A 22,635-nucleotide genomic window follows, 5' to 3' on the forward strand; every position below is an offset into this window, starting at 1 on the left:
TGATGGGCACCCGTTCTAATCCCAGCAGCTCCGCTTCCTATCCGGCTCCCTGCTTGTGGCCTGGGAAAGCAGTCAAGGATGGCCCAAAGCTTTGGGACCCTGTACCCGCATGGGAGACCTGGAAGAAGCTCCTGGCTCATGGCTTAAGACTGGCTTAGCTCCAGCTATAGCGGCCACTTGGGGAGTGAATCATTGGACGGAAGATGTTCCTCAAGAGTCTCTCCTCCTCTGTGTATATCTGACTTTCCAATAAAAATAAATAAATCTTTAAAAATAAATAAATAAAATGAATAAAATAAAGTTTAGAGACCCATTTTTAGATAATAAAATGATTCTGGAATTCATAGCAACAAATGTTAGGTGTTTATTAATGAGAGGAAAATTGCTTATTGGACTTACCCAGCAGGGGGCAGGGCTTCCCTTGGGATGTGCCACAGTTGATGCACTTGCCATTCCTGTAATCCCGGTAGGAGTCGCAAGGGTAGGCAGTGATGGTACAGTTCTTTCTCAGGGAGGAAAGGTACAGGAACACGGACATCTGGTGGTCGCATTTAAAGTACTGCATTCCTTGATTGTGAAAGGGAGTAGAGCACTAAAAGCGTCAAATAATAACTCATCACACGTTTTACACAAAGCTTATCACCTGTCTGCTATGTGCCACCACTGTGCAAACAGCTTCAGTGCACTTGGTTCCATTTACTCCTTATAAAAACTCAAACATACCACCTGGCACGATGGCTCAATGGCAGAATCCTCATTTTATACGTGCTAGGATCCCATATGGGCACCAGTTCATGTCCTGCATGCTCCACTTCCCTTCCAGCTAGCTCCCTGCTGATGATCTGGGAAAGCAGTAGAGAACAGACCAACACCTTGAGACCCTGCACCTGCGTAAGAGACCCAAAAGAAGCTCCCGGCTCCTGGGTTCAGATCAGCTCAGCTCTAGCCACCGCGGCCATTTGGGGAGTGAACCAGCAAATGGAAGATCTTTCTTTCTTTCTTTCTCTTATTCTCTTAGGAAATGTGATCTGCCTTTCCAATAAATATAAATTTTTAAAAAAGATTTATTTATTTTCATTGCAAAGTCAGATAGACAGGAGGAGAGACTCTGGAGGAAGATCTTTCGTCTAATGATTCACTCCCCAAGTGACCGCAACGACTAAAGTTGCGCCAGTCTTGACCCATGCGGGTGCAGGGTCCCAAGGCTTTGGGCTGTCCTCGACTGCTTTCCCAGGCCACAAACGATACTGGATGGGAAGCGGGGCCACTAGGATTAGAACCAGCCCCCCTATGGGATTTTGGCGTGTTCAAGGCGAGGACTTTAGCCACTTGGCCACCGTGCCAGGCCCAAATAAATATAAATAAATCTTTAAAAACACACACACAAAAGAAAAAAAAAGCTCATACGTAATAATTTATGCTGGCAGGTGTCAGGAGAAAAAATGGAGTCAAATTAAAGCTATGCCAAGTCACAAATATGCTTTAATGAAAGACATTCAATGCTCATTTAGATGTGTTTTGTATTTTAACTTTGTTTCTTGTTTGGGAAAGTAAGTATTCCAAAATTTGTTTTCCAGTACATTTAAACAACAAATCTACCAATTGTGTAACTCTCAGAATAAGCAATAACCAGGAGTGGCTAAGTACATCCTAAGTTGCAGATGTGTTATATAATATAGTGCAAACCTTCCCAGTCATGCCAAGTGGGAGGCATGAGCCTGATTTGTAGATGAGAGAACTGGGACATGAAAAAGCTGAGGCTCGGAGCCGGAGCTCTCATGCTGACGTAAGAAGGAAGGCAAGGAATTCCAGGCCAGCTCTGTGTGGCTTGCAAACCTGTGTTGGTTGCTCTGCTGTGAAAGTTCTCAAACTTCTGTTTCAGGCCAGCAGCATTGAAGCTCATACCTGAGAACCTGGGAACTCGTTAGAAATGCAAATTATCAGGCTGGCCCTGAGGGGGTTGAGGGGCAGGAGAGCATGGTGTCATGCTGTTTTCACAAGCCTTTCCCATGATTCTGATGCACGCTAGGTTTGAGAACCATTCTATGCTATAGAATGGAAGATGGGACCGGTGTGTGTGGGGGGAGGGCATAGTGTAACATAAGGGCACACACCTTGAATTTTTTTAAGGGAGGGCTTTTTTTTTCCCCTATGGGGAAGGCTTTTTTTTTTTTAAGATTAATTTTTTATTTATTTGAAAGGTAGAGTTCAGAGAAAGAGAGGGAAAGACATCTTCCATCACCTGGTTCACTTTCCAAATGGATGCAACAGGCCAGGTCTATGCTAGGCAAAAAAAAAAAAAAAAAAAAAAAAACAGGAGACTGGAGCTTTTTCCAAGTCTCCCCGGTTGGTGCAGGGGCTCAAGCAGTTGAGCCATCTTCTGCTGCTTTCCTAGGCACCTTAGCAGGCAACTGAATCAGATGTGGAACAACTGGGTCTCAAACTGGCATCCTTATAGGATGCCAACATCACAGACAGCAGCTTAACTTGCTGTGCCACAACACTGGTCCCAACAACCTTGAATCGTAACCAAAGACTAAATCTGAGGTTTACCAAGAAGCAGCAATTCTTGGGAGACACAAGAGCTCCTGGCTTTGGTCTGGCTCAGTGCTGGCCATTTTGGCCATCTGGGGAGTGAACCAGCAGATTTCTCTCCCCTCCTCTCTCACTTTATAACTCTGACTTTCAAATAAGAAATCAATGTCTTTAAAAAAGAAAAATGTTCCACAGCTTTTAAAAAAAATAGCTGGATCTATAAAAGTGCCAAATTTTTTAAATATGCCTTCTTCAAACCACTATTTTACCAAACAAAATGTGTCTGTACTTACCTCCAAAGATTGTTTGGGGGCAACCAGGTTGATCTGATCCTCCATTTGGGTAGAAGTCTATGTTTCCTAATGGGTCCTTGAAGCCCAGTGCTGAAAGAGAGCACACTATTCTTTACGCTGCTTTCTTTTCACATTTCCTAACTCACTTGCCTAGAGGATATGGGCAGAGATTTGTTATTATTATATTGTTACTGTGCTTATCATTGTTATGCCAAGTTAAATATTTTTCCCACAGTTACTCTAACAGTTAACTAGGAGGCAGTGATTCCTAACTAGGGGACTGTGAAGATGGTAACAAAATTGACTTCCAGTATTTCTGAAATGTATAGGAATTTGGTCTCTGATCCACCAACAGGCTGGCAAAAAGGACCCCTGTCTTCTTGGTCTTTGGCTGGAGCCTTCTAATTGTTGGGTGCTTCCTGAGCCTCTGTTTGCATCTGTGTAAATCTTTACAAATGGAAAACAGGAAAATTTTATCTTTTACTTTGTATAAAAAATATTTACAAACTTGAGATCAAGGGTGGTAAATAATAATAATAATAATAATAGATTGGCAATGCTTATACTAAATGGTGACCTAAAAAAGTTGGTAAGTTTATTTTCTTTAACCATGAAACTGCAAAATGGCCAATAAAATGTTTGATTGAAGCATTACTTGAAATTGTGTATACATACATATGTATACATAGAAAGTGCATTATGGTAATAGCAGCAGTTGTTATGTGTTAAGATATATATATATTATATTATATTATATTATATTATATTATATTATATTATGTATTGTCCTGCATGTATTCATGGACATCATACTAGGTGCTTTACACACACCTGTCTCCTTGTTTTCACAGTGTCAGCAAAGTAGCTATTGCTAAATTCAGATAAAGTAGCATGACAGATGAAGGTAGGAGGCAGGGGACTTTGGGAAGTAGCACAGCCTTACTAGATGGATTCAGTAGACACCCATCCTTGACCCTCACTCCAACCCCCATGACATGCATTCAGTGAAATCAGAGCCATGAGAAGACCATAGAACTGGCAGGCCATTGATGGGCTCGGAGTTGCTCTGTATGAAACCCAAAGCCAGAACTTGCTTCTCACCTTAGAGGAGTTATGATTATTTAAAAAAAAAAAGGCAGGGGCCCTGCATGGTAGCCTAGTGGCTAAAGTCCTTGCCTTACTTGCCTGGGATCCCATATGGGCACCAGTTCATATTTTAGTGGTCCCACTTCCCATCCAGCTCCCTGCTTGTGGCCTGGTTAAGTAGTGGAGGAGGGCCCAAGGCCTTCCATGTGGGAGACACAGAGGAGGCTCCTGGCTCCTAGCTTCAGATTGGCTCATCTCCAGCCATTGTGGCCACTTGGGGAGTGTACCAGCAGATGGAAGATCTTTCTGTCTCTCCTTCTTCTGTGACTCTCCAATAAAATTAAATAATTCTTTTAAAAAGAAAAAAGCAAAAACATGCATTCCAGCCAAATTGCACATTTGCGTACATTTGTTCATATGGTATGTAAGTCTGTCATGGATGATCATTTTTACAAAGAAGAGATGATGGGAGAATCATCCCCTCTCCAGTGTGGGATTTTGGGTGCCTGCATTAAACCAGTTTCCCTTAATATTTCTGTGCCTTTGGAGTCCTGCCCTAAGAGAAGAGGAAATCTAGAGGAACTCGACCTGCCTCTGCATGCTGATGCCCCCAGGGGGAGACTCTGTGGGTCTGGGGTGGAGCGGGTGTCACTGATACACAAGGACAGGAATGTTACCATCAGTGTCTGAATGGATGACATCAACAAACTGTGCATCACTCGGATCCAATCTGTCCTGGGGAGGCTTCCCGTTGAATAAAGGGCCGGCAGGGTCAAGACCTGGAAGGAAAACAGAGTCACTTGGCAGCTCCACGCCGTGAGTCATCTGCAGCCAGGCCTTTGATCCCTCCTGATGCCATGACTCCTAGGCTCCAGGGCAACCTGGGTGGGCGAGCACTCAAGCTGCCATCTGCTTTCCACAGATGCAGAGCTTTTTCCCACAGTGGAGAAGGTTAACCTGGCAGTGCCTCTGAGAAGGGCTTCTGGACTCCAACAGCAGACATACCTCATGCTGAGCTCAGCAGCAGGGAATGCGCGCACGTGTACACACACACACACACACAGCGAGAAAGAGAGGGACCAGACAGTGGGGCAAGCTGATTCCTCCAGGGCTGTAGATGGGGAGGACCAAGGGTACATAAAAGAAAGCCAATACTGTATATTGATCTTTATCCCATTTTACATGATCTAACACTTTATTTTTCTTATGAATCAAACTCCTTCACAGTGTCCATTCTTATCCGTGTATACTAGCTTATTTACTCTGCATTACAAACCTATGCAACTGGCAGGGTAGGTGTACCTAGTCCCATTGTGCAGTCAGATGACTTGAGATTCAGAGAGATTAATGTCTTGACTAGATTACAGCTTCATGATGCAGCCAGTTGTATGTGTGTGGCTGTTGATTTTACTGTGCATTATGTTGGGCAAGCTCAGTAGGAAAGGGTGAGACTCCTAGGCAAAGCATGTATCACATTAGGAAATGGAGTGGGTGTCAGGCCTTGCAGAAATAGCCCACTCCATGGATACCTGAACTGATTTCTTGACTTCAGCCAATATTAATTAGCTGGCATTTCTCACTGTCACTCTGAAGCAGCTGGAAAAACAGACAGCAGCTCTTATGATGTGGAGACCACAACATAAAAACTCTGAAGTTAAAGCCAGCAGCTCACAAAGGGCCCTGTTCATTAGAGCCTGCCTGGCATGAAGTGGTTACAAGGGATGTCTGCCTTGAAGTTTCCACTTGTGACAATCATTTGAGATGACATCTCCCATCCATGGTGTTAAACATGAATAACTTTCTCTGGGTCTAGCCTCAGTCATAGCACTGCTGCCCTGAACCATTTCTCTATCTGACTCCTGTCGTTATCTCACTTCCATTTCTGTCTACTCCCCACTGAAACTGAAGTGGGAGGATGTGATGGGTTGACATCCGGACACCTGCATCCATAGCACATTCTCAACACAATGTGAGAAACTCATAATCTGCAAGGGAATCTGCCTGCTGACCTAAAACAATGGCATGGCCTAAGAAAACTGGCAGTGAGGGCCTCCCTGGTCATCAACCTCCTGATCCCTAGCAGATGGAAGATCTGAACTAGGCAATTTTGAGAGTGAATAGGGTGTTGTTGTTAATAGTTGGAACAGGACTAAAGGCACAATCTGGATATGTTATAGATAAACTCAGACTTATGACTTCCAAGCCCTAGAGGTGACCAGTTTACAACATCAGCCAGAAGTTATGGGAGCCTGCCCAAGAAGATGTCTACTCAGTGTGAGCAGATGGACCAGAACCCCAAACTAAGCAGCTGTGTGACCTTAGGTCACTTTGCTTCTTCGACCCTCTGTTTCCTTATGTTGTAAAATGAAAGTTGAGCCCAGAACATGCTGGCATTGTTACAGAACAGAAACAGAATGGATTAATGGAGCTCTTGCCACTCACATAGCAGATCCAAACCAAGTTCCTGGCTCTTGGCTTTGACCTGGTATAGCCCCAGCTGTCAGGGATATTCAGAAGCACACTAGCACATGAAAGATCTCTATCAGTTCCTCTCCTAACTCTCTTTCAAATAAATAAGTAAATATTTTCAAAAGAATATTAACATTATGTTAATATTAACATGTAATCAATATTTTTAAAAAGAGTGGTTTTTTGTGTTTGTTATTATTTTTTACTTTTTTATAAATATTCCAAATCATGCCTGTTTCACATTTAGGGCATATCTGTTTGCACTGGGCATGTCAAGGGCTCAGCAGCCACATGTGGTTAGTAACTACTTTATTGGACAGCTCAACTCTAACATAATTTGTCACAGAATATGTTCAGACCATCAGCATCTTTAAGTTAGATAGACAAATTCCTCGGGCCAGCCTGGTTGTGAAGTGGATTAAGCTGTTAGCTGTGACACTGGGATTCCAAAAGAGGCTGGTTTGAGTCCTGGCTGTTCTACTCCCTGTAAATGCATCTAGGAAAGCAGCAAAAGATGGCCCTGCCACCCATGTGGGAGACCTAGATGGAGTGTCAGGCTTCTGGCTTCCACCTGGATCAACCCTGACAATTGTTACTGTTTGGAAATACAGCCCGCAAATGAAAGATTTCTCTCTGTGTCTCTCTTTAATTCTGCCTTTCGCATAAAAAAGATTTGCAAAAAAATGCAGACACCTGACCTCACCCTACCAGTTTTAATTTGTCCAGTTAGCATTGTCAACCTTAAACAGATCTATACACAGATCAGTTTGAGAATCCAACTTAATGCATTCAAGTGTTGTAGGCAATTGGAGCATTTTTGATCCATTCATTTTCTATCTGATGAAAAAAGAAAAAAACCAAAAACAAGAAAATGTGTCCAGAGAGGAAGACAAAAGGAAGGACTTAAGGAAGAAAGGTAAATGGAAAAGATGAAGCAGCCATCCAGGCCTGCTAGGGAGACAAAGATCCAGTTGGTGGAAATGAATTGGATTAACAGGTCAAATTCGCACTCCACAACCCAGTGAGCCTACCTGGGCAAGAGTGGAAAGCGGAAATAGTTTACTCCTATAGCTGCTCTTGGGGACAGCTGAGATTGACCTTGGGACTTAGAGATGATGAGAAATCAGTAAAACATGAGGAAGTCAGCAGAGATGGAAAACTGGGCAGTGAACCCCACTGGTTAGTTCAAGCCATAGGTTAGGGCATGTAGGGCTAGCCAGAGGAGGAAAAAGGTTGTCCTGGGGCATTTCTATTAAGAGGCCAGAATCCATTGCAGTTCACATTCAAAGTAGCTATGGGAACAAGTTTACTTTTCAGGGCAGGGCTCAGTAGTTAAATCCTCGCCTTGCAAGGGCTGGCATCCCATATGGATGCTTGTTCATGTCCTGGTTGTTACAACTCCCTGCTTGTGGCCTAAGAAAGCAGAAAAGGATAGCTTAAAGCTTTGGGAGCCTGCACCCATGTGGGAGACCCAGAAGAAGCTCTTGGCTCCTGGCTTCAGATCAGTTCAGTTCTAGCTGTTGCGGCCACTTGAGGAATGGACCTGCAGATGGAAGATCTTTCTGTTTTTCCTACTCTCTCTATTTTTTTTAATTGGAAAGTCAGATATACAGAGAGGAGGAGAGACAGAGAGGAAGATCTTCCACCCGATGATTGACTCCCCAAGTGAGCCGCAACAGCTAGTGCTGTGCCAATCCAAAGCCAGGAGCCAGGAACCTCCTCCAGGTCTCCCACACAGGTGCAGGGTCCCAAGGCTTTGGGCTGTCCTTGACTGCTTTCCCAGACCACAAGCAGGGAGCTGGATGGGAAGTGGAGCTGCTGGGATTAGAACCGTCACCCATTTGGGATCCCAGCGTGTTCAGGACGAGGACTTTAGCTGCTAGGCCACGCTGCTGAACCCTCTCCTACTCTCTGTAAATTTGACTTTCCAATAAAAATAAAATAAATCTGTTGAAAAAGAAGAAGAAAATCAGTGAGTGCTACAAGTTAGGACTTTCCCCCCTTCTATCCTTTCTTTCTCTTTCTTTTGTTATTTTTTTTTCAGAGCTGAGTAACTTCCAGGCACAGCCCTAGGAAAGTTCCACCAGCCAGCACCCCAACAGATCAGCGACCTAGGCACATTTCAGCTGTCTGTCTTTCCTACACAGGAGAGGAGTTCAAATTCTTATAAAGTAAACACTAGGGCCCGGCGCAGTAGCCTAGTGGCTAAAGTCCTCGCCTTGCACATGTCAGGTTCCCATACAACCGCTGGTTCTAATACCAGCAGCTCCACTTCCCATCCAGCTCTCTGCTTGTGGCCTGGGAAAGCAGTCGAGGAAGGTCTAAAGCCTTGGGACCCTGCACCCATGTGGGAGAACTGGAAGAAACTCCAGGCTCATGACTTCAGATCACCTTTGTGGCCACTTGGGGAGTGAATCAGCAGACAAAAGATCTTTCTCTCTGTTTCTCCTTCTCTCTGTATATTTGCCTTTCCAATAAAATTTTTTTAAAAAAATCTTATAAAAGAGGGCCCGGCGGCGTGGCCTAGCGGCTAAAGTCCTCGCCTTGAAAGCCCCAGGATCCCATATGGGCGCCGGTTCTAATCCTGGCAGCTCCACTTCCCATCCAGCTCCCTGCTTGTGGCCTGGGAAAGCAGTGGAGGACGGCCCAATGCTTTGGGACACTGCACCCACGTGTGGGAGACCCGGAAGAGGTCCCAGGTTCCCGGCTTCAGATCGGCGCGCATCGGCCCGTTGCGGCTCACTTGGGGAGTGAATCATCGGATGGAAGATCTTCCTCTCTGTCTCTTCTCCTCTCTGTATATCTGGCTGTAATAAAATGAATAAATCTTTAAAAAAAATCTTATAAAAGAAAAAAGCATGCAGGACAAGCAGTGTGACCTCCATCCAATACCAGGGTACAGGAAGGGCTAGTCAAGTGGTGTGTGTGTGTGACAGTGAAGGAGAGAAGCAAAGATGCAGCTGGGGCAGACATACAGACACAGAGACAGAGGTGCCTTGCCCAAGGCTACCTGCCAAGTTTAAGCAGCACATTCTGACTCACAACCCCAAAAGCAGAGGTTCAGAACACTAACCTCTCTCCTCCCTGCCCCATCCATTTCTGCCTCCAGATTACGCAGACGTCAAATAGCTCCCTGGCTATGAGGACAGGTTGTGGGAAAGGTGAGTGGCAGAGCCTCAATTCCGGGAGAGCTGCCTTCAGTCCTTCTTGTGTTGTTGTGGAAAGTTACTAAGCACTGGCAAGAGAGCCCAGCAAAGGAGCCTTTGTTTGGGGTTTGACCTGCTATGCTCCTGTGTGATTTTATGCAACATTAGTCTGAAAGCTGATATTTAAAGGGTAACCCCAGAGGTCAGTAGTCCCATCTCACATTCCCAGCAGCTGTGCCTAGGGACTGAAGTAGATTGGGTATGTGATGTAGCCTGTCCTGGAATGAATGAAAGGAAGAAGCCCTGTGTTTGGGGCACACAGATCAAATCCCCATAGGACACAGCTGTTCTTCTAGCCTAAAGAGAAATGAAGTCAGCATCACCAATCTTTTCAATGGCGTATGTAATTTACGAAACACTTGAGATATGTGTATATGTATCATTGAATAATAACATAAGCTCAATATCATCATGGTCTCTTGTTCACAAAAGGACCCATGGTCAGACAGATTAAATCATTGGAAAAGCTGACTTGGAGCCCAAGGACTTGATTGCCTGAATGATGTCCTCCCTCTCCTCCCTCCCAGGGAACACCCTGCCTAGAACCGAACCCTTTTCCCATTCGCAGGAGCCTCACCTGTAATTCTTCCCAGCTGCCCATCGTACATCTCTCCAACAAACCCAGATATGTGGGCTCCTAGACTTACTCCAATCATGTAGATGTCATCCAAAGAAGCTCCTTTTGCCTAGAATTTCAAGAAGTCCACCATTGTAAATTGGAAGGGCCCTGGAAACTGACACTATTTGAAGAAATATCCTAGCTGTTATCTTTGGAGAAATTATTTTTAAGCACTTTACATGTACTCTGTCATTCAAATAGCACAGTGCCCAAGACGATGTATAACTATTACTCCTTTTGTGATGTAGTTGAGGAAATGGAAACCTGGAGTTGAAGTCATGTGTCCTGGGCCAGGCGTTCAGAGGAATGCACCGACTAGAATTCCAACCTGTGTGCCTTAACCTTTATGTTCATGTGTGTCCACTCATGCTGCTTCTAGAGAGCAAGCTTAGATATTTTTGTACATCATCCAGATTGGGGAGAGTGACTACCATGCATTTGATGAACTTCCTTAGCTGCTTCATACTAGCCTGGTAAAGGAAGTCACCACAGAAGGAAGGGAAGAAAGGGGAATTATAATGGACCACACTCCACAGGCTGCAGGAATAGCTTGTCGTGGATCACTTTAATAGGCACATCCCCGGGGCTGTGACTCAACTGGGGAGCTGACACAAAGCTCACCCACCCTTGGCCACAATGACCAATAGACCTGCCGAACTCTCTCTGGCATTATTCTGATTTTATGTCATTTAGCTTTTCCTGCTAGAAGAGACAATTTATGAAATATATCACTAATTAAAATGTCAGGTTTTACCTTTTGTCATTCTGAAAAAAAAATCATCTCATCAGACTGTATATCTCAGAGTTTTGGTTAATGTAACTAAACTTTGGACACATCTAGCAAAAGGAACAGTCCGGAAAGTTGAGGAAGCTCTAGGTGTGTAAGCTAGGAAAGCCTCAGACAGACTCCTGTCCAAAAGACACCTTTATGGGGTCATAATAAATATTTAAATCTGTAGTATCTCTAAGGACAGTGGTGCTCCTTAAGACAGGTGCCATGTAGTACTCAACCTGCAGAACCATACTTACGGACCTCACAGGCAGCCCTTTACCCCCATATCTTCTCCTGGGCCCTGTGCAGATGTACAACACAGACCTCATAAACACTCCAGATTATCTCTTTAAAACTCCAGAAGGCAGAATTTCAATTAATTCCAAATCACCCAAGAGAATTCTCTCTTACCAACATCTGGTCGATAAACTCCTTCAAGATTAATGCCACTTTCTTGGTGTTGCTAGCAGCCTGGTTGTAAAGTACAGTTGTAGCCCCGCGATTCCAATCAACAACAACCACATTCATGTCTTCTACATTGAGCAGAGCCATTACTAAGTCTTCCCACCAAACTGGAGGGGAGCCTGTTAGCCTAAATCCATGGACAATAAAGGTGGTTTTCTTGGTTATATTTAAGTTTCCAAAAGTTGAGGAGTTGATGAGTTGTGCACAGGAGCTGTTTTCTCTCGTGTAGAGCAGCAGCCTCACGTTGAGTTCTGTACCAACCACTGCACTGTGAAAACTCAGCCTGGTGAATGAAGGACATGGTTCATCTGTGTCTGAAAGCAAAAATGAGATGACGTTACAATGGGCAGCCAGCAGGAATGCTGTCCTACATTCACTGCAACTCTGCTTATGAGCTTCACAGCACCTGACAAGGGGCCCTACCTTGTTGCAAAGTCATGCCTGATTAGGACTCCATGAAAAGGAACCTGTGGTTTCACCAGGAAAACTATTCCTCCAGATCCTACCTGCTGTCAAGGTCACCCCAAAGGTTACCTCAATGAGACTTCTCTAACCAGCCAGTCACAAATATGACCTTTTTACCCTAGAACTCCCACCCCCAAGCTCCTTTACATCCCTCAGTGACACCGTAAAGAATATTTGCTGGAATATGCTATGGGTATTCCATACACGCATGTCAATCTGGCAGGAGCACCATCTCTTTACAGGGGTGTCTTATAGCCTGTATCTCTCTCACAGTCCCGGCACATGGTGGAAGCCTCAATTACTCAATGTACAGGGCCCGAGCACCACTTGCCATGCCTAAACACCTGCCTGTAATGCCAGTGAAGATCATGATGTGCTTGTTCTAAGCCTTTCAGTAGTAGTTCATGACCACCGTGGCCTTTCTTGGACTCTCTCCTTTGCTGCCCAGGTACCAAGCAGGTTCTAAGAAAGGCCTTAGGAAAATGACTGCTGGTGGGGAAAGGAACAGCCCCCTGGATGAGCCTGGAGCACTCTTTAGGCCAGAAACTGAGTTGTGTTTAGACACCTGGTGAAGGGACTCTCAAGAGTTTGATGGGGCTTCCACTGGGCAGATCTGGAATAACTCCAGGACAGAATAATTCAGGAGAGTAATGAGTTGTAGGCTTTGGGGAAAAGCAGAAATCTATGATTCTTTAACAAATTTGCATACATAGATAAAGGAAGAAATGGAGAAGAGAGAAAGACTGCTTACAGTGAAAGGCTGAATGCTGACTTTGAAATGTGGGCAAGGGTTGAGCAGGCAAGAACCAGCAATCGATGCTAACTTGAGATGGGAAATTTGGGCGGTCATGAAGTATCTCCCACATGTGGCTTTTTAGTGACCACAGGAAAAAAAAAAATAGTAACTATATAAAAGAACTTTTAAAACTATATGGAAGGGGACCAGCATGGTAGTGGACACCATGAGTTCTTTCAATAGAGAAGGTATAAATTGAATCTACTCATGAAAAAAAAAAAATCAGGCAAACCACAGAATCAGGAATAATCTAAGAAAAAAAATCTGTTTCTTTGTATAAAGGTCAATGTCATGAATAACATAGAAAGACTATGGAACTATTTTAGATTAATGTAAACTAGTAGGGCCAGCATTGTGGTGTAGTAAGTTAAGCTGCTGGCTGAGATGGCAGCATGCCTGATTACATAGGAGGAAATTTATAGGTAAAAAGTCAATTTACTCTCAAATAGTTCTGAAAAAATATTATCAATTTGCAAATATATAACAGATTACAGAAAGCATTGACAAATAAACAATACATCAGTCTATGTAGAGGGCTATTCATGTTCAGTGCCAGTTTTTTTATTCTTGTATTTTTTCAACATGTTTAAAATTATTTTGAAATAAAAAGTTCAACCAGAAGAAACAGAACAAATCTATATCACTGACACATGGGGAGAAGCGAGGAGAATTCTTTTAACAGGAAAAGACAGCAGGGCCTGGCACGATAGCCTAGCGGCTAAATTCATTGCCTTGAACGCGGCAAAATCCCATATGGGCGCCAATTCTAATTCTGGCTGCTCCACTTCCCATCCAGCTCCCTGCTTGTGGCCTGGGAAAGCACTCGAGGACGGCCCAAAGCCTTGGGACCGTGGACCCACGTAGGAGACCTGGAGGAAGTTCCTGGCTCCTGGCATTGGATCGGCACAGCACCAGCCCGTTGCGGCTCACTTGGGGAGTGAACCATCGGACAGAAGATCTTCCTCTCTGTCTCTCCTCCTCTCTGTATATCTGACTTTACAATAAATCTTTAAAAAAAAAAAAAAAGCAGGCAGACACTGAAGACTTCTGCCCAAAATGATTAACAGTCAAGCAGCAAGATGAGAGGGGGCAGCAATCAAAGAACAGCGAAGGAGGAAGCGAACCAAAGCAACAAATAATTCCTAGCTGCAAGCTGGAAAGAACCTGCTTAGGATATTCGGGAGAGGAGGATCATTGATCACTTCTGGAAGGAGGGAACAGACCAGGGAGACTGTTAATTTACAGCAATCCAAGGGGCCCTGAGAAACACCTGATCAGACTTCCAGCAGCAGAAATTTAGGGAACCATTCACCCTGGGTCTCTAATCTCAATGAACCCCCCCCCTCTTTTTTTCCCCTCAATGAATCTCTCTCTCTCCCTTTTTTTTTTTTTTTGATGATGTTTACATAGTTGACTAGGGTGGGAAGGATCAAGGGTTAGAGGAAAATGGGTGAGACCATTGTTTCCACATTCTTGTTTTGTTGAATCTACTGTTGCACTCCTGGAAATTGCCCCTCCTTCATTGGGAATCTCAGAGTAGCCTTCACCTTGGAACTGTTGGCAATCTGTAAGAAACTGGGCCCATTCACCTATGTGTCTATCTGAAAATTTTTTTTTTTTTTTTAAGATTTTTCTTTTTTTTTTTTTCTTTAATATTCATTTATTCATTAATTACATTGCATTACATGACTGGGATTCCCCCCCCTTCACCCCAAACCCTTCCCCCATCATGAATTCCTTCACCTTGATGCATAACCACAGTATCTGAAACTTTTTGTAAAAGCTTTGGAAATTAGGAATGTGTGTGAATTTCCAGGTGAAAGTAAGCACAAGTAGCAGTTTTAAGGCAAAGGAGACTTGCAACTCCTCATCCTTGAAAAGAGGACATTATTATAAAGCCCCAGACTCACAGGTTTTTTCCTTCGACTTTGCCATCAGGGTGCATGTGCAGTGAGACCTGCTCGTGACACATGCATTTTCACCACCTGTTAGTCTTTTTCAATTCCTCTTCCTGTAGATTTCATGCTCTTGGAGAACACAGACTGAAACTGGTCTGGTGGCTTGTAGAGCAAGTCGCAGAGCAAATAATTGACAGTTTAATTAGTCATCTTACTGACCTGGAGGTGTCAAAGGGTAGGGCTGAGCCTCTCAGCTTTAGCCATCAGTAAAACTAGGTTTTGTTCCTCGTTGTGCAATGACTTACCAAGTAGCCTGAGGGAAATAATGGTGTCTTTCACTTGCTACCTATTTGCACAAAAGAGGAATGCTACAAAGATTAATTCCGAATGAGGTCATAGCTAGGATGACAGATCCCTTTACTAAGAAGAGAACTTTTTCATTATCATGTCTGTTCATCTGGAGCCAAATGAATTATATCAAGCCAGTATCATAAGTTACATAACCTGAGCTGCTACTATGGCATCGTAGTGGGTTAAGCCACTGCCTGCAATACATTCCATAAAGATGTTATGTAGAGTCCCAGTTGCTCCACTTCAAATCCAGCTCCCTGCTAATGCACCTGGGAAATCAACTACATGGGAGGCCTGGATAAAACTCCTGGGTGCAGCGACTGTGGAGTGACCAGGGAAAGGGGATGTGTGGGAGGGAGGACTGCTGAGGGAGTATGCTGCAGGTGAGGAATGACTTTTGAGGGACTTCCATCAACAAGGCCACTGTACTTGCAGGTAAGCAAGGGGGCTGAGACTGAGTGATTTGTTGGGGGAGAAGCTGGAGGACCTTTATGGGTCAGACAGATGCACCAGCCCATAAGGGAGACCTGAACTGCGCTGGTTAACATGGATTCCTGCCAGCTACCACTCACCAGCACATACTAAAGCTATATCTGGGGGCCTATATGGCAGGCCTAGACACTGAATATGGTCAGAGCAACCACTGGCACATGCAACATCTGTGGCAGAAAACAGACCTGGTTGCAGACCTGATTGAGTTGTAGTTTCTGCTGGTGAGTGTGAGAGCCAGAATGGGGGTGGCAGGCTGGGCTGCACATGGTGGCAGCAGCCCTTAACATGAGTGAGGACTGGGCCTGGGTGTGCCAGACTGAGCCCACTCGTGCTCATGAGAGCCAAGGTGGGTGTGGAACAAGCTGGGCTAGGTCTAGGCACCCGCTGAACTACAAGAGGGCTGTGTCTGGGTGTGGACCTGGTGTGTCTGGACTGTAGCGCCCAGCAGTAAGAGCCAGAAAGGTGTGGCCCAGTTGGGCAAGTCCATGGTTCCTGCATGGACAAGAGGTGAACTCAGTCTGGACCAAAGACCCACTAGTGTGCACATGATCTGCCACTGGAAGGAAACCTAGTAGAGGAGCTTGGGGTACTCCCTTGTCAGGACAGAGTCCCTGCAAGCAAGTGCAACAACCAGGGCTGGGAGCAGCCCAAACCAGGCCAGGACATGGTACGTGTTGGCACATGTGGCAGGTCAGGATGGGCCAGTTCATACACCCCCTGGTAGCTCTGAAAGCCAGGATGGGAAGCAGGACAAGCCAGGTTGGACTGTAACACCAGCTAGTTCACATCAGCACCATGACTGGGGACTGGCTGGGCTTAGTGAAGCTAGGTGGCAGCACCCACCAGCATGAGTTGGAACTGGGGGCAGACCAGGCCAGGCTATAGCACCAGCCAGCAAATGCCAAGGTGAGGCGGGCCAAATCAGACTAGGCCACAACAATCAACAGTACATCTAAAGCCAGGAGCAAGGAGCATCTTCCGGGTCTCACATGGTTGCAGGGCCCCAAAACTTTGGGCCATCCTCGACTGCTTTCCCAGGCCACAGACAGGAGGCTGGATGGGAAGTGGGGCAGCTGGAATTAGAACCAGCTCCCATATGGGATCCCGGCACTTTCAAGGAGAGAACTTTAGCTGCTAGCCTATGGCGCCAGGCCCTAGATTTTTAAAATTGTTTTTGAAATTTTATTTATTGGAAAGGCAGGTTTACAAAGAGAAAGAAAAACAGAAAGAAAAATCTTGTGTCTGCTGATTTATTCCACCCATGGCCACAAGGGCTAGAACTGAGCCAATCTGAAGGCAGGAGCCAGTAGCATCTTCTAGGGCTCCCTCGTGGGAACAGGTTCCCAAGTTGCTGTGATTATCCTGTATTGTCTTCTCTCTGAAAATATTTACTTTCTGGCTCTCTACAGAAAAGTTTACTAACCCTGGTTCTAATAGACAAAACTGTAAAAAAGCTCATGGAGGTAGCATGAGATACAACCTGATTACCTTCTAGACATCTAATCTCTGGTAATGCATTGCCTGAGCTCCCTGGATCTCCATTTTGCATCTGCTAAGTGATCATGAATAGGGAACATGGAATCATATTGAAAACTGGAAGCAAAAGAGAAGGCATGGGCCCAGCACAGTAGCCTAGAGGCTACAGTCCTTCCCTTGCATACATCAGGATCCCATATGGGCATTGGTTGGTATCCTGGCTGCTGTTCTTCCCATTCAGCTCCCTGCTGGTGGCCTAGAAAAGCAGTAGAGGACAGCCCAAAGCCTGGGGACCCTGCAGCCAAATGGGAGGCCCGGAAGAAGCTCCTGGCTCCTGGCTTTGGATTGACTCAGTTCCAGCCATCGTGACTGATTGGGGAGTGAGAGGATCAGTACCTGGAAGATTAAGATTTTCCTTTGTCTCTCTTCTCTGTATAACTGACTTTTTAATTAAAAAAAAAAAAAAGCGACTCTTGCCTTAGGCAGTTTGTAAAAAATAGTGTGATTTGATGTGGAAGAGCAGGGCCGACTGTCTGGAATTGTGAATTCACAAACTGGTAGTGCTGGAGAACAAGGTCAAACTCTGCAAGCAGTGTTCCGTGAGTGAGCAAAAGTTTGAGACCAAGGTTGAGGCTTGCAGGCAAGGGTCCGCAGTTGGGCAGTGGTCAAGGCCATTGGACTGTGTGCTTTAAGATATCCTTGAGACGGTCATGCACTGACTTCTGTACTTGGGTCACGCTGTTACTTCCTGATCATCAAGCATTGGCTGGTTAGCATCAACATGGGATGTGATTATCAACATTTGTGCCACATCAACTGCTGTTAAGTTGATTCACTGTGAACAAGTGAATAGGAGATTGGGACAGTGAGCCTTCTAGGTCAGCCTCCTTCAGAGGCAGGCAAATCTGCCTCAGGCTGCCTACTTTTGTAATCTTTATCTTGCATCTTATTTCTTTTTTCATTTCCTTATTTTACTTTCTATTTTATGATATGATTCCATAGGCTCTGGGATTTCTCTGGGAAATCCCTCCTCAAACTCTTCCCCACCACACTGATTTCCACCATATATTCATAATAGTATAGTCCTTCATAAGCAGTCATAAGTCCATCATTCTGCTCTCTCCAAATCGTCCATACTGCGCTGGTTATGATAACTCTTAACGTTGATGACAAACTGGAATAAGCATTTATCTCATAGTTTGTTACAGAACAAATGAAGTAATATAAATAAGTGACAGCATGCAGTTTGGTAAAGTAATTACTCAAAAAATGTTAGTATCTTCTATCATTTTATTCACCTTACCTAAAGCACTATGAATACAAAGGTACCAGTGTCTCCTTAGCCACAGTGCTGGAGCAGGAGTCAGAGCCCTGCCTCTCTCAACAACATAAAAACCATGGGCATGGGGCTGGTTCTGTGTGTGGTAATAAGCAAAGCCTCTGCCTAGGATGCCCGCATCCCAGAAAGCTGCCGGTTCAAAACCTAGCTGCTTCACTTCTGATCCAGCTCCCTGCTTGTGGCTGCAAAGCAGTGGAGGACAGCCCAAAGCCTTGGGACCCTGTACCTGCATGGGAGACCCAGAAGAAGTTCCTGGCTCCTGGCTTTGGATAGGGTCAGCTTTGGCTGTTGCAGCTACTTGGGGAGTGGACCAGCGAATGGAAAATCTTTCTCTCTGTCTTTCCTTCTCTGTAAATCTGCCTTTCCAATAAAAATAAATATTTTAGAAAATTATTTATTTTGGGGCCTGGCGCCAGGATCCCATATGGGCACCAGGTCTAATCCCGGCAGCCCCACTTCCCATCCAGCTCCCTGCTTGTGGCCTGAGCAAGCAGCTGAGTATGGCGCAAAGTCTTGGGACCCTGCACCTGTGTGGGAAACCCAGAAGAAGCCCCTGGCTCCTGGCCTGGGATCGGCTCAGCTCTGGCCGTTGCGGTCACTTGGGGAGTGAATCATCGGACTGAAGATCTCCCTCTCTGTCTCTCCTCTTCTCTGTACATCTGACTTTGCAATAAAGATGAAATAAATCTTAAAAAAAATAAAGAAAGAAAATTATTATGCTTTATTGTACAAGAAGTCTTATGTTTTTAAAGCAAATAAAGGTGTTTAAAAAATAAAGAAAGAAAGAGAGAAAATTATTTATCTGAAAGGCCAGAGATAGAGATCTGCTGGTTCACTCCTCAAAAGCCTGCAACAGTGAGCGGCAGACCAGGCTGAAGCCAACAGCCCAGAATTTCATACAGGTCTTCCATATGGGTGGCAGGGACCCAAGCCACCAACTGCTGCCTCCCCGATGTGCATTAGTAGGAAGTCGGATTGAAAGCAGAGTAACCAGGGCTCAACACTGGCGCTTCAATATGGGATACAGGTATCTCAGTGGGGACTCAACCTTAGCACTACTCACTTGCCTCGTGTGCCACACCAAGAATGAATAATGAAAACAAGGAAAGTAAAAGAAACCAGTCACTTAAGACCAAATATTATGTTTCTATTCTCATGGAGTGTTCATAATGGAGAAATCTATTGAGCACGAAAGTAGTTTAGTGCTTGTTCATGGCTGGAGTGGGGAAAGATAGAATATAACGATAGCTAAAGAGATCCAGGTTTCTTTTTTGAGGTCATGAAAATATTCTAAAATTGGTGATGGTTATACTTATCTATCAATGTACTAAAATGTATAGGAGTATGCACTTTAAATGGGTGAATCATATAGTAAATTAATTATGTCCCATTAAAGCTGTTTTTTAAAGTGACATACTACTTTGAAGCTACATGAAATTGAACAGACTATATCAATGTCACACAAGTCACACTCAGACTCTGGCTTTTCACCTTTACCTGCTTTTGGAGGAACTGATTTTATGGGCCACATTGCTAACTGGGATTAAACCTCCTTAAAGAGAGAGGACTCATCCACAGAGGTGTCTTTGAACAGAAATGTTAGAATGACAGAAATAACCGAAGACAAAACAATCATGAGTGTGAACAAGAGATGAGAAAATCCTGAGTCTGAGTTCACAAGCCAAGGTGGGTTCACTTGAACTTCTCAATATAACACAGTCCACTTATAGTTAAAATTGAAGCTATTGATTGATCTCATACCCACGTTTCCCTTCCACCCTTTCAAAGCCAACTGACAGCTGTAAATTGTTGCTTACTTAAACCTCGATGTGTGGTATCCATTAAGGAAGTAGAACACTCATGTTTCTGACTCATGCTTTATTCAAGCTTTGAGTTCTAAGGCATACTCATGCTATCCTCCTCCACCACCCTCAAACCTAACACACATGTGTACTCATAACTTCTTTAGAACAGAAACTCCACAGTGAGGTGGACTAACTTGATGCTGTTTGAAAAATACTTACTGTAATTCAAATCAAGATGAAGAGATAGACCTGCAAGAATTCTGCCTGCTCAGGAATGCCTCTGACTCATGTTCTGGGATACAAATATACTGCGTGTGAACTGGTGCAGCCCGAATACTTCCAGCAACCCCTGCTTGAGTACACTTTAGTGTGTGTTGGGAAACACAGTCGAGATAAAATTTCCCCAAATCCAAGAAGTAAAAGTAAGAGATTTTCAGGATTTCGGCGAAAATTTGTGTGACAGGTACTAGAAGAAAAGTTGAATGCTTAATCTGAAAAGAGATCAGAGAGTAATGTCCCTGCCATGAAATTCTATAAAAACTTTTTAATCTAAAAAATAATTCCATTTATATTCTGTGTGCGTCCCATTGAATTTTGTGCAAAGAATGTTTCATGAGCCATCAGACTAAGAAAAGAAAGGATCTCAGCCAGCCAGGGAAGCTGGGCAGAGTCAGGCAGGATGCCTGTGGGTGGAGGTGGGAGAGGGCTGGGGACTGAGACAGAGGAAGGTTGGATAGCTGGTTCCAAAACACATGCAGAGTAAGTTATAGTGTTCTACAGTACAGGGATGACTGCAGCACGTACTAACCCCATCATGTCCTGGCCAAACCAGAAGAGAGGAGTTCCATAGCTCCCAACATGAATGATAAGTACATAGGAATGCTAATTACCCTGATCTGGTCAGTACACATTGTATACACATATTGAAATATCACAGAGGTCGGCATTGTAGTGTAGCCCGTAACAAGTTAAGCCTCAGCATGTGATGCCAGAATCTATATTGGCACTGATTGGAGATCTGGCTGCTCCACTTCTGATCCAGCTCCCTTCTAATATACCTGGGAAACAACAGAAAATGACTCAGGTGCTTGGACCCTTGTTTACACAGGGAAGACCAGAAGAAGCATCTCACGCCTGGTTTTGGCCTGACCCAGCCCCAGTTGTTGTGGCCATTTGGGGAGTGAATTAGCAGATGGAAAAGCTCTCTCTCTCTGCCTCTCTTTCTCTCTCTGTAATTCTGCCTTTCAAATAAAAAAAAAGAGAATCTTTTTCAAAAATATGTTTATTTTTATTGGAAAAGCAGATCAGATTTACGGAGAGATGGAGAGACAGATCTTCCATCCGCTGGTTCATTCCTTAAATGGCCACAATGACCAGAGCTGAGTGAATCTGAAACCAGGAGCCTCCTTGAGTCTCCCATATGAGTACATGGTTTCAAGGCTTTGGGCCATTCTCCGCTGCTCTCCCAGGCCACAGACAGGGAGCTACATGAGAAGTGGAGCAGCTGGGACATGAACTGGCACCCATATGGGATGCTGGCGCTTGAAGGTGGAGGATGGAGCCATCGTACTGCCCCTCCCCACAACAAAATCTTAAAAAACAAAACTGACGGCTCATCGGCGTGGCCTGGCAGCTGAAGTCCTTGCCTTGAACACCCCGGGATCCCATACGGGCGCCGGTTCCTAATCCCAGCAGCTCCACTTCCCATCCATCTCCCTACTTGTGGCCTGGGAAAGCAGTCGAGGATGGCCCAAAGCCTTGGGACCCTGGACCTGCGTGGAAGACCCAGAAGAGCTCCTGGCTGCTGGCTTTGGATTGGTGCAGCACCGGCCGTTGCGCTCACTTGGGGAGTGAATCATTGAACGAAAGATCTTCCTCTCTGTCTCTCCTCCTCTCTGTATATCTGACTTTGTAATAAAAATAAATAAATCTTTTAAAAAAATGAAATCACACTACTCTATAAATATGTATGAATATTACATGTTAAAAATTAAGAAACATTGTGCAGAATATTGGGACCAGGAAAAAAATAAAGATACCTATGGGCAGAAGGTCATCTTGATGGACAAGATGTCTGTTTTTAACCCCTAACTGTACTTCTGAGAAAATTTTTAGATGCCAGCTGTTCTCACTGTCCTTTCTTAATCCTGTGTGTAAACACACACCTTCACGCCTCCTCACTCATCTTTGCCTACCTGTTGGGGAAAGGTGACTCATACACACCTACACAGATCATGCCAGAGGATTGTCAGTATCCTAGGAGAGAATCTCTAGTTTCTCAGAAGAACAGTAAACTTCCTTCGGGACTAGGGAGAGGAGCTTTCTCTGGTCCTTGCCTGCTTCCAACTTTGGGTCCCCACCCCCCTTTCGTCAGGAGCGCTCCAGAAACCCCTCAAAACAAACAAACAAACAAACAAACAAAACTAGAATAGATAGAGAACAACAAGGAAAGCTTAGAACCAGACAGGAAACGGCCAGCGGGGATGCACTTATGCCTCACTGGGTGGGACACAAAGATTAGTTATTCCTCACTTGGGTATGGAAGATTTCTCTGCACACCCCTCCTAA

The 22,635-nt window shown here is 44.7% G+C and overlaps 2 protein-coding genes across 2 annotated transcripts in view; one reads left to right on the forward strand and one right to left on the reverse strand.

Moving 5' to 3' along the window:
• Positions 1–22,635, forward strand: part of SENP2 (SUMO specific peptidase 2) — a 102,547-nt gene that overhangs the window by 21,178 nt on the left and 58,734 nt on the right. The window lies entirely within an intron of this gene.
• The window catches only part of LIPH (lipase H), a 38,405-nt gene that overhangs the window by 11,684 nt on the left and 4,086 nt on the right, over positions 1–22,635 (reverse strand). The window contains exons 2-6 of the mRNA XM_012929078.2: positions 11,392–11,759; positions 10,167–10,275; positions 4,592–4,693; positions 2,829–2,918; positions 400–567 (exon numbers count right to left, since the gene is read on the reverse strand). Of these exons, the coding sequence (XP_012784532.2) occupies positions 400–567; positions 2,829–2,918; positions 4,592–4,693; positions 10,167–10,275; positions 11,392–11,759 (837 nt within the window). The remainder of the gene's footprint in view (positions 1–399; positions 568–2,828; positions 2,919–4,591; positions 4,694–10,166; positions 10,276–11,391; positions 11,760–22,635) is intronic.

Source organism: Ochotona princeps, chromosome 3, assembly GCF_030435755.1.
Source record: "Ochotona princeps isolate mOchPri1 chromosome 3, mOchPri1.hap1, whole genome shotgun sequence".
Lineage (NCBI taxonomy): Eukaryota > Metazoa > Chordata > Mammalia > Lagomorpha > Ochotonidae > Ochotona > Ochotona princeps.